Source organism: Dromiciops gliroides, chromosome 2 (assembly GCF_019393635.1).
Source record: "Dromiciops gliroides isolate mDroGli1 chromosome 2, mDroGli1.pri, whole genome shotgun sequence".
NCBI classification, from domain to species: Eukaryota; Metazoa; Chordata; class Mammalia; order Microbiotheria; family Microbiotheriidae; genus Dromiciops; species Dromiciops gliroides.
In genome coordinates, this window is record NC_057862.1 from 457,541,611 (window position 1) to 457,554,048 (window position 12,438).

Below are 12,438 nucleotides of genomic sequence, written 5' to 3' on the forward strand. Positions count from 1 at the left end.
GGGGTTAAGTGACTTGCCCAGGGTCACACAGCTAGTAAGTGTCAAGTGTCTGAGGTCAGATTTGAACTAAGCCACCTAGCTGCCCCCTAAATAATTTTCAGTATCGCTTTTAGTTACCCAGAATATTTAGTGTGGTAAGTCTAATATTCTCAAGATAAATAAAACTTGCCTATTACATGTATATACTAACCTGAAAAAAAAATCAGATCTTGAACTTGACAAGAAATCAGCAAAAAGAATTATTCTTGTTGAAGGGAAACTGCATGCATAAATCTCTGTACTCTCTTCTGGTGTTGCCAAACTAAACTTTCAATGTGGCCAGATTCCTCATTCAGTGTTGGGAGCAATAAAAGTTTGACAAACACTGATTTAGATACTGAGAGGGGTTTTAGGTGACCTGAACACTTTTAGCACATATCTGGGGCATATGTTACTGGAGATGGAATCTTTGGTCTGTGTCTTGTCTTTCATTCTCTGTATGGTTGGACAGTGTCACCAACACTTGTTACATACTACGCTAGAGACAGGTTAAGGTTATTTTACTTGGGTAAGCCTAATTTATCTCCATCATGGAAAACAACAGAGCATCTAAGGATTTTAGAATTGGGAGGAATCTTAATGAATGAATATATTGGCTTTGGCAACCCACTCTTTTGCTGATTCTATCTTCCTTATTAGTTTTGCTTCTCGTTCCCCCATCTTGTCCCACATCGGATTATACCCTTCAACACCTCAGATATCATCTCTTTGAATATGTCAATGAACTGCTGAAGCATACTGCTCGATTATTAGCACCAAGCCTAAAGAAGTTCTCCCTTACATTGAGCTGAAATCTGCCTCTCTCTGAGTTCCACTACGGATCCTAGTTCTACTTTTCAGGGCCAAGGGGAACAATTCTAATCCTTCTTCCTTAGGACATCTGATGACTGTGAGTCAGTCCCACAAGTTTTCTCTAGGATAAATAACTGATTTTTCAAATGATCCTTGTATGATAATTTTGAGTAATTTCACCATCTTAATTACTGTCTTCTGGACCCCAGTGTACCAATGTTCCTCTTAAAATTTGTCTCCCAGAACTGAATACAATTCTCCAGATGTGGCCTGACCAGGGCTGACTACAGCAGGACTTTCATCTCTATCTTCCTTGTTCTGGACAATACAGTCCAAAATTAGAATTGCATTTGTGGCTGCCACATCACAATGTTGACTAATACTAAACTGGAAGCCAACAGACCCCATAGCTTTCTAAATATTTATCTCATGAATGGCTTTTAAGAAAGTCAGTGGGATAGAGGACCAGCCTTTGAATCAGTAAGACTTGAATTCAAGTCCTTTCTCTCTGACATGAACTGCTTCTGTGACCACAGGCAGGTCACAGTACCACTTACTCCCAGGGTCACCTTCACACCATGATGAAGTATCAAAAGTAGGATTTAATGGAGAAAGATTCTTCACAAATTCTTCACTTGACCAGTACTAGTCCTGCCCCAGATTTCCCAAGATCCCTCCTTACAATCTTTGTCATCATTGCAAAGACAAGGGAAAATATTGGGGGTTGAGAGTAGTTAGTTGGCACAGAGTATTGAGCCTTGAGTCAGGAAGATCTGAGTTTAAATCCAGGCTCAGACACTTGCTAGCTCTGTGACCTTGAGCAAGTCATTTGACCACTGCCTCAGTTTCATCATCTGTAAAATAAAAATAATAGCACCTTCCTCCCAGGGTTGTTATGAGGATCAAACGAGATAGTAATTGTAAAGTACTTAGCCCAGTGCCTGGCACGTAGTAAGCATATATAAATATAAATATTATTATTATTATTAATGAATATATTGTGTCTGGAAAGTTGGTGGCTAACCACTCCTTAGTCTTCTGCCACTTTGTAATCCCCAAATGGAACTGAGGTGATCCTGCCTTCTTTAGGATTCTAGAAAAAGGGATATAAGCATTTCCTCACTTTGCAACAAAACAGGAGGAACGCCAGAGACATTCTTAGCCCTTTGGTAAATCAATTTAGCAAGAAGAAGAGTATTTAAACAAAGGCAGGGGGAACCACTCATCAGGGATAAAGTAGAAGGTATTTCTTCAGGGATCCAAGTACAGTACAATGATACTGGCTCTAGGGTCAGAGGAACCTGGATTCAAATTCCATCTCTGATACTGTTAAGGTCATTTACCTTCCCTAAACTTCAGTTTGCTCATCTGTAAAATGAGGGGGATGTACTAAATGGCTTCTGAGGTCTCTTTTAGCTCTAGCTCTGTGATCCTACAATCTTGCATCAGACAGACACTGGACAGACTAAGTAAGAACTCACAAGAAGTCAGAGCTGAGCCTTGAAATTGTAGACTCAGAGTTGGCAGAGACCTCAAAGGCCATCTAATCCAACTCATTCATGAATCTCTTCTACACCATTTACCCAAAGTGGTCATCCAGTCTTCTCTTGAGGACCTCTAAAGTGTGTGTGTGTGTGTGTGTGTGTGTGTGTGTGTGTGTGTGTGTGTGTGTGAGCCAAGACTTCTTGAGGAAGCTCACTCTCAGATCATTGTAATTGTTGGATGGCTTTTCCTTACCCAGAGCTCAGTAAACCTGCCCTCTCTTTCTTCCACCCATTGAACCTATTACTGCTTGAGGGCAAAACATAACCAGTTCAATGCCGTTTCAAAGAGATAGCTCTTCAACTACTGGAAGGAAGTTAACACATTTGCTGCTGCCCCCCCCCCCCATCAATCTTTTAAACTCCAGATTAAACAGCCTCATTTCCTTTAACTAATCTTCGTAACATAAGTTTGAATTTTTTTTCCATGTCTCCATTACTCTTTTCTCAATGCCCTGCAGCTTGTCAATAATCTTTCTAAAATGAGATGGTCAGAACTGACTACAATAGGGTAGACTTCCATAGAATTAATCCCTGAGTTCTGGACACTGCCTCTTTTAATTCGGCAGTTTGAGATTACATTGAATTTCTTTCTTTTCTTTTCTTTTCCTTCCTTCCTTCCTTCCTTCCTTCCTTCCTTCCTTCCTTCCTTCCTTCCTTCCTTCCTTCCTTCCTTCCTTCCTTCCTTCCTTCCTTCCTTCCTTCCTTCTTTCCTTCCTTCTTTCCTTCCTTCCTTTCTTTCATTCTTTCTTTCTTTCCTCCCTCCCTTCCTTCCTACCCTTTCTTCTTTCTTTTTCTTTCCTTCCATTTTTCTTTTTTCCTTCCTTCCTTCTTTCCTTCCTTCCTTCCTTCCTTCCTTCCTTCCTTCCTTCCTTCCTTCCTTCCTTCCTTCCTTCCTTCCTTCCTTCCTTCCTTCCTTCCTTCCTTCCTTCCTTCCTTCCTTCCTTCCTTGAGATCATCTAGTGCAATCTTGTCAGTTCTGAGATTCTAGAATTCTACAAGTGTTTACTAGTGGGGATGGAGTGGGGGACATAGTCATGGGGGGAGTAGAGAAAATGGGCAAAGTCATTGAACGACTGGTCCCTGAGTTCAGTTCTACTTGTGTAGCTTTGGCCAGTCACTTAAGCTCTCTGGGCTCCAGTTTATTCTTCTGTCAAATGAGGGCCTTGGTGAGATGACCTCAAAGTTCCCTTCTAGCTGTAAGATCTTGTGATCCCGTGTTTGCCGATTAAGTAAAACCATAGGAAATCGCTAGAGCAAGACGATTAGATACTTAGAGGAGGAGGTCTGGCCCGGGAAGGCCAGACACCCAGGCCCTGACCGGGTACTCGAACCCTTGGGTCGCGGGCAGACGGGCCCCGCCTTCGGCTTGTGGGGCTGTCCTGTCCCCGCCCCGGGGCTGTTGCAGCAGGTGCTGCACGGAGCAGGAAGCTGCCGTAGCTGCTACTGTTCAGCCGGCACCCTGGGCTTGTCACAGCGCTGCTCCAGGAGTCAGGACACGCCGCCACTGGAATCCCTAACCCCGCCAGCCAGGACCCCCGCGCCCCAGAGCTCGCCTGCATTTGTGTCGCCGGGACCCCAGACCTCCAGCCAGCTGAGCAAGTGTTCAGGAAGGTGACCCCGGCCGGCCACAGCGCCCTCCCTGCCAGGGGCTCACGGGGGCTCCCTTCAGCTTGCTCACCCCTAGCCTCACGGCGCCTCGAGCGGACTGGGTGTAGGGTCACTAGCACAACAGGGGCGAAGTCCCCAAGTTCCCGGGGGGACTTATTTTCTTGCACCCCCTTTCCAGCCCTTCTGCCACTTTCGTCTGCCCCCACCCCCGAGGCTTGGCGGGACCTCTCCTCTCCGGCCCCAGAAGATGAGTGGCACAGAGAAGGATCGGGATTTGGAGCAGAGGGGGGACCCGGGCCCTGAGCCCGTGGAGAGCCCCCAGGTCGAGTTTGACTTCTCCATCCTATTCGATTATGAGTATATGAACCCTGTGGAAGGTGGGTGGCGGCCCCGTGCGGCGCGGGGCCGGGCTGGGCTGGGCTGACAGACTGGGGCAGGCAGCAGGCGGGGCTCCGCTCTGGGCCCGCAGCCAGGGGAGGGGGCTGGGGCACGCTTGTTGTACTCGGCCCCTTTCCCTGGGCTGCAGCCGCTCTCCGGGGACCCGGGGACCCTGGGACCCGGGGACCATGGCTGTTTCTCCTTCCCGCACCAAGGTGAGGAGGAGGCGGCAAGGCGGGGACTCAGCCTCTCAGTCTCTCGTTAACCCTTAGAGGACGACAGGCTTGTGCCGGGGCGGGGGGGGGGGGGGGGACCCATAGCTCTCTCTCCCTTGTGGAAGACCCCTAATGTAAGAGGCCGGTGGTGCCCTCTTGCCGGGCTAGGTAAATGTGAAGTAGCACCTTCCATGGAGGCGATGATTGACCATCGATACCTGAAGCGGTGTGGTGTGGCGGCAACACTGGCTGAAATTGGTGGTGGAGGTAGTGGGTTCAAATTCTGCCCCTGCTCTTTATTGCTATTATTGGAGTCTTTCTGCAAAGCACTTCTCTCAGTTTCCTTTGAAAAATAAGGGTGTTGCACTAGATTTCTTTCTTTCTTTTTTTTTAGTGAGGCAATTGAGGTTAAGTGACTTGCCCAGGGTCACACAGCTAGTAAGTGTTAAGTGTCTGAGGTCGGATCTGAACTCAGGTACTACTGACTCCAGGGCTAGTGCTCTATCCACTGCGCCACCTAGCTGCCCCAGTTGCACTAAATTTCTAAGGTTCCTTCCTTGCTCAAATTTGATGATAACAATGAGCATTTATATAACACTTGAAAATGTATAAAATTCTTTGCAATCTTATTTGAGACTTCCAACAAAACTGTCAAGTTTATGCCACAGGTATTATTATCTCTTTTTAAACACGAGAAAATTGAGACACAGGGAAGTTTAACCTGCGGTCACACAGAAGGTATCGGTGGTGGGATCTGAACACCGTTCTCTAAGTCCCATCATCTCTACAGTACTTTCCAGCTCTAAAATGCTATGATTCAAATGTTGGTTGAAAAAGTTTTGAGCATAATATGATACAAAATGGTTAGAAAGGCTAGTAGGTAGTACTGGACATAGTAGGAAGGGAATAGGCGACTGAGAAGAGCAGATCGAGAGGGAGGAGTCTCAACTGAGTTTAATGGATACCATTCAAATTCTCTGCTAATCATCTAAACCTGGTAGAGAGTGGCCAGTTATGACTTAGGTCCGTGGTTGTTTATGCTTCTGTAGAGCCCAAGGAAGAGGTTCAATGTGATGGCAGCTCTAAAGGTGGTTTTCCTTAGTTGTTTTGAGGCCAGCCCATTTCCTCCCAGTGCTCTGTGGCTGCTTGTATCATTCAGATCAGTGAGTGGAGAGTGATGAGCTAACTTCTTAAATGGTTTGTGCAGTGGCATTCTTCCTCCCTTGATGATGGAGGCCAGCCTTGTGTTAAGGCTTTCAAAAAAGCAATTTGTCCTCCCTCAGGATCGGTAATTGGTCTGTCCCTGCAGTGGGTGTGTGTAATTAGAGCCAGGGGGACTTTCCCACTCTTTGCTAGGTGCTAAGTTAGCTCAGATTGGTCACACTGTACAATCATGAGAGTGTTCAGCAGAGCGAGGGGGAGGCATCCTCTTTGGGTTTTGTTAGTGAACAGGTTCCCCTGACAAGAGCTGATTTACAAGTCCTCTGAGAAGAGGAGGCTTACTATGTTTGACAACACTGACCAGCTTCAGACTGTGACAGGTTTTTGAAGCATGCTTTCTGGCGGTGTGTAATGATCCCCGTGGAAATCCTTTCAGTAGGGGAACAAGTCTTTCACACATACTTCTGTTTGTTTTTCTTCTGGTGGGTAGAGTTAGCGCTCAATCAGACTGGCTACAGAGCTTCTTAAGAGCAGAGGCTGTCTTCTGTCTCCTTATCCCCTGTGATACCTAACACAGAGCAGGTGCTTAATAAAATACTTAGAACTTAAAGCTGGAAGCAACTTTAGAATATAGAATTGCAAAGTTGAAAGAGGCCTGAGAGATCATCTTGTCCAACAATTCCCAAAGTGTTGTCTGGAAACCTCCTGGTGTCCCTGAGACCCTTTCTGGGAATCTGACAGGTCAAAACTATTTTCATAATAATATTAAAACATTTTGTAGTAAATAGCTATAGGTCTAACACCCATAAAGCAAAACTTTTGGGGAGGGGTCCCAAATGATTTTTTTTTCAGAGTGTAAAAGGGACCTGAGATCAAGAAGTCTGACAACCACTGGCCTAGTCCCCGCCTTCACTTTGCAAGTGGAGAATCTGAGGTCCAGTTTTGTTGATGTTTGACTCTAGAAAGTTTACTCTTTCCATTATCAACATCCATTCTACTCTGAGAGGTATCTGACTTTCTCAGAGTTCCGGTCTCCTGTTTGCCATCAGTTGAATATGTGGAAATGGTAATTAGTATTAATTTTGTTTTAGCCAAAGATGGAAATAATTAGCATGTGAAGGAAAACAACATTCTAGAGTTGCAATCTGGAGAGCATTCTTTGCTTTGAAAAGATACCATTGAGAGTCTGCAAACAGTCCAAGCCAACATCAGTGGTCTTTCCGTTTACCAAGATTAAAGTATGTTATGTAGAGAACTATTTACCCCCCTCCCCTCCCAGATCTGCAATCAGTGGGGCTCTTTAGTATGCATTGGGTAGATTGTATGTGCAATCATTTCAGAGCAGGTCTTGATGGAAGATGTTTTATCAACACTTTTCCTTTGCAAATGGAGTGACAATTTTAGCATCTGGTTCTATTGGTTTCTAAAGCATATTTGAGGGAGGGTCCTGAAATTAATTAATCCAGCAAATGTTTATTGTTTCCTGTGTTAGGTACTGGGGACACACAGAGAGAAGTGAAAGTTAGTAGGGTGGAGATGACATGTACACATATACACTTTAGCACAGATTTGGATATAAGTGCCTGAGAATACAGGTACCTGTGTTCAAATACTATGAGACCCTGACTCCCAGAATGGAAAGAGTCTGGAGTAAATTTCTCCAGATGTCCAGCTTCCCCAATAATGCCAGCGTTCATCCAGTTACACATGTTGGTTCTCCGGAAGGGCTGTGGCCACCTCAGCTTCTCAGGCCCTCTAATTCCATGTGGTTGTTGCTTCTCCTTGCTTTTGGGCTTCCTCTCAAACCATGATGTTGTTTATAAGAAATACTTAGAGCTTTACTCATAACTCTGGGTATGTGCACACTGCAGAAATTGAGTCATCTTAGTTGCAGTAGGAATGTTTTATGTTAAATGGGAAAGGGACAGGGATAGACAGGTACCCACCATGAAAACCTGATTTCAAATCATGCCTCAGATGCTAGCTATATGCCTTCCCTCTGCCTCAGTTTCCTTATTGGTAAAATAGAGATAATCTCTTATTTCACAGGGTCGTTGTGAGGATCAAATGAAGTCACATATTTAAAACATTTTGTAAACTTAAAAAAACTATATAAATGTTAGTTATTATTATTTTTGGGACTTGATCTGTGCTTTTACTAGTAAAGGGAATTCCCTTTACCAGTCCAGATTGGTGTCTTCCCTGAAATTTATAGAGTTTTGAAGAGTTGTTCAAATTACAGAAGGTAAATGACTTTCCCAGATTCACACAGCCAGTTTGTGTCAGAAGCAGGACTTGAATCCATTTCTTTATTCATTATGCCATGATGACTTTTTATGTTAAATGCACCAAAGTTTTTCTTGATTGAGGAGGCTTGTGGACTTCCCTAGAAGTCCAGCTTCTGCTCTGTATAGGATTCAATTCAATCCAGCAAAGGGTTATTAAACATCTTCTATGGTAAAAGCACAGTGTTTAGAGCAATGGCAATAACTGCTGACATATATTGCATTAAAGGTTTGCAAAGCCCTGGGAAGCAGGTTCTGTTATTATTCTAATTTTACAGATAGGGAAAGTGAGACTTAGAGCATCATACCCATTGTCACCCAACTAATCAATGTCTGAGAAGTGTTTCTTGATTCTATGTGCAGTGCTTTACAATGTATCACTATGGCATGTTACCACTCTCAGGTATTCTAGGCATGGTCCCATTTGAAATGGAAGATCAACTAGATGGAAGAATCGTTTTAAACATTCTGAAAGACAGCTTAGAGTGCTACTTCTTTTATCTATGCATGTTCTTTAGCTAACTTATTCATACTTTCATCTGAAATATAGCAATTTATGCTGGCCTCAGAGTCAGGAAGACCTGGGTTCAGGTTTTCCCTTAATCTCTCAGTGATCTAGGTATTTCTCTAAGAACATTGGTTGTGGAGAAGATGCTTACCTGCTTTGAAACAGGAAGTTTTCTCATCTGCTAGTAACCTATATCAGTGAAACTCTAGGTCCATTCCAATCCCCACCTCTCAAGATGGTTAATCCATCTAGTCTTTGTCTCAGATTAGTTAACTTCCAGATAATCCATACCTTCTTGCATTACTCATCTTCTGGCATATTGGGAATGCACATAAAAAAGGACAATGTATTCTAATAAACAGTAAAAACTACTGACATGAGAGTCAAGAGGCCCAGGTTTTAGTCTAAACTCTTTTTTTTGGGGGGGGGCAATGAGGGTTAAGTGACTTGCCCAGGGTCACACAGCTAGTAAGTGTTAAATGTCTGAGGTCGGATTTGAATTCAGGTCCTCCCAAATCCAGGGCTGGTGCTTTATCCACTGCACCACCTAGCTGCCGTGCCCCAAACTCTTTTGTTAACTAATGGTATAACCCTGGTGAGTCTCTTCCATGTTCTGAGCCTCAGATTTTTCATCTGTAAATGAAGGCATTGAAGTAGGTGAACTCTTTATACGTTCCTTCTAGCTCAAACATGAATTCATACTATCAATCAAACATTGTGATTTATATGAATAAGTGAGGGAAGGAACATGGTGTCTTGGGAAGACGACTGTATTTGGAGTTGGAGTGTTCAAATCCCAACTCTATCATTTACTGGGTGACCCTAGCAAATGACTTTACCATTCCAGTTCTCATCTGCAAAATGAGGGGGTTGTAGTATATGAACTTTGAGATCCCTCCCAATCTTTCAATTTATAATTCCACTTTCTTTTATTTCTTGAAGACCAATTTTATGGGTCAAAACTTGCGTAAGGGGGCAGCTAGGTGGTGCAATGGATAAAGCACCAGCCCTGGATTCAGGAGGACCTGAGTTCAAATGTGACCTCAGACACTTGACACTTACTAGCTGTGTGACCCTGGGCAAGTCACTTAACCCTCATTGCCCCACAAAAACAAAACAACCCTCCCCCAAAACTTGATGCCCATTTCTGGAGCACCGTCTTTTAATGCTTTAATAAATAATTGTTTGACTTATTGCCCCCTGGTTTGCAGTCCTATTCATAATTTATAATTTGAAAACTCATCATTCCAAATTTTAGGGGTTCTTAAAGCAGTTTCACTCTAGATAAGTTTTTCTAGCAGGTACAATAAGCACCTGTATTATTATACTAAGATGTTATAATCAGTGCTAGATTAAGAACAAACTGGATTTGATAAATAATGTTTCAAGGGAGCAGCTAGATAGATGAAATCAATAATGGAATGAAATAATCTTTTTTTTATAGAGGAAATTAATGTATTAAGTTCAGTTTCTTCCTTTAAAAAGTACAAATTGCAAATATTTTAATTTTATGTAATTGCAATCAGACAGGCAATAGTTTCTTTGAAGAAATTATTAAACTTTTAGGTTAATTTAGAAATGTTCTATGGAAATTTCAAGAATATCCATACTTGAATGTTCAGCCAGCATAATAGCTCATTATTTTCTACTTAGAGATGCCAAAAATGCTACTTACCATCAATAATTTCTACAACTTTTCATTTCCAAAATTTGCTTATTCTTTGAGAGTTTAATCTTTGATTAAACTTCAAGCTATGACAACACAATATTCAAATAATTGGTGTTAGGGAAAGAGTGCTGGATTTTCATTCAGAAAACCTAAGCTTGTATTCTAAATCTGATAGTCGCTCACTACCTATATGACCTTAGACTAGTCACTTGATCTCTTTTGGATTTAATTTTTCCATCTGTGAAATGAGGGTGTCACACTAGACCAAAGATGTCAAACTCACTACCTGCCACCGAACTTCCAAATGGGGTTGAGCCAGATTAAAATGCACTTGTGAAATGTTTAACAAAATACATACAAATATAATACAACCCAGATAATGTTAACTAATGTTTTTCTAAGTCAATATGCAGCCAGAGGGGTTGGGGGTAGGGTCTTTTTGAGTTTGACAGTAGTTGATTTCTAAGGTCCTTTCTAGCTTTAAACCTATGAATCGATCCAAGATTCATCTTGTATTGAAAAGAGTAAAAGTCCTTATGATCACCAAAAGTGAGCCTCCTCCAATTATTAGAACTTTACATTTTGACTGGAAAGTTAGTACCTAGTGACAATGAGGGTAGAGAAATCAAGGAGACAATTATCTGGCTATGTGATCTAGCTTCTGTCCTCTGACAGACTGACATGGTAGCCTAGGCATTTGGGAAAGAGCTTGCGGCCCAAGTTTGTTCCCCTCGATCAGCCTGAAATTTCCATTCTCCAGTAGTGATTCAGTGAAGGACTTAGAAAGCCCTGATTACACCTGTGGCAAAAATAACTTTGTCAAATTAAGCCCCCCAACAAGTCAAGGTTCTGTATAGATAGGCATCATGGGTTAACAGAAATAACACTGGAATTGTAGTAAAAAATACTTGGGTTCAAATCCTGGTTCTGTCATATACTAGCTATGTGGCCTCGATCCCTTCATCTCTCCAGGTTTTGTCTGTGAAATGCTCAGGTCAGGCTAGATGATACCCTAGGTCCTATCTATAATATAAGAAGGAAAATACCCTTGAGCTCTGAACTCCTCTGACCTCTACTAGTCTATGACTTCTTTCTTGTACAGTATGATTAAGAAGGAAAACAAACTACAGATTGGGGTTACACACATCCTGACCCTAAATAGGCCAGATCCTCACTTAGTAAGAAATGAGGCCAAGGAAGAGATGTTTCATGTGAAAAAGTGTTTAGATATCATACATCTTCAGAGAGGACAGGACAAGTCTTGAGGACAGCTAAGTTCTAGTATTACTTATACCTCTAATTGGCTTTGAGGTGTAGGACAAGCAAGTGACTCTTCCCTTCCAGCTCTTAGTTTACATTTTTGTAAAATTACGGAGTTGGGCTAGATATGATCTTTAAGGTCCCTTATGGCTTTAGTATTTTATATTCTCAGTTCTTGTCCATCTCTAACATTCTATATTCTAAGATTATTTCCTGTCCTAATGTCCTGTGGTTTTATGTCGAATCCATTCTTAGTTAACTGATAACTAAGATACTTTCAGATAAGTCCTTAAGGTATGTCCATTGGCTGGGATCTTGATATTTTAAAGGAATTTCCTTTACCACCAAAAAGCTCTTGGGAAGGAGTAAATGAACAAAGACCTTTTATACACTCCTTAGAAAAGTTTGGAAACCCTTGTAATAAATAGCAAGTACCCTCTCTACATACAGAGTTGGTCAAGACTCTTGACTTGAACCCTGGATAGAATTCCAAACCCAAGTTGTTCAGTCACTAAATGCTTCTGGTCCTATCTTTAAATTATATTCGGGTCACTTTCACCTTAATAGTGCCTTAGAATTGTGGGCTTTTGCTTGGCTGGGTATGGTAGAAGACTAAAAGAAAGCCTTTCATCCCCCACAGCATGTGAGTAGTGCGGTTCCCTTGTGACTTCTTGGCTCCCTTTTTCAGAAGACTTGGCCAAGCAGAGAAGACCTAGGTCCTATTGTCCAAACAGTGTCCCATCCCTTAAGATAGTCATTGTGAGGATTCAGGCTCTTGACATTGGAACAAATGAAGCTTGCTTTGGAAACTAAGTGTGATTCTGTGGCTTCCAGACAGGAAGACAATTCTCCTTTTCCTTCTTCCCCGGCACAGGAAATTGATGCAATGACTACTATACAACTCAGGCAGCCAACTCAGCCTTCTATGGGGAAGCTGACCTAGAGGTTAGAGTTCTACTAGATTGTAGACTGACTTAAC

General features: G+C 42.5%; 1 protein-coding gene across 1 annotated transcript in view; it reads left to right on the forward strand.

Annotated features, from left to right (window-relative positions):
- Positions 1–4,196: 4,196 nt before the first annotated feature.
- Positions 4,197–12,438, forward strand: part of NFATC2 (nuclear factor of activated T cells 2) — a 172,596-nt gene continuing 164,354 nt past the window's right edge. Inside the window, exon 1 of the mRNA XM_043985401.1 lies at positions 4,197–4,360. Within this exon, the coding sequence (XP_043841336.1) occupies positions 4,231–4,360 (130 nt within the window). The 5' untranslated portion in view covers positions 4,197–4,230. The remainder of the gene's footprint in view (positions 4,361–12,438) is intronic.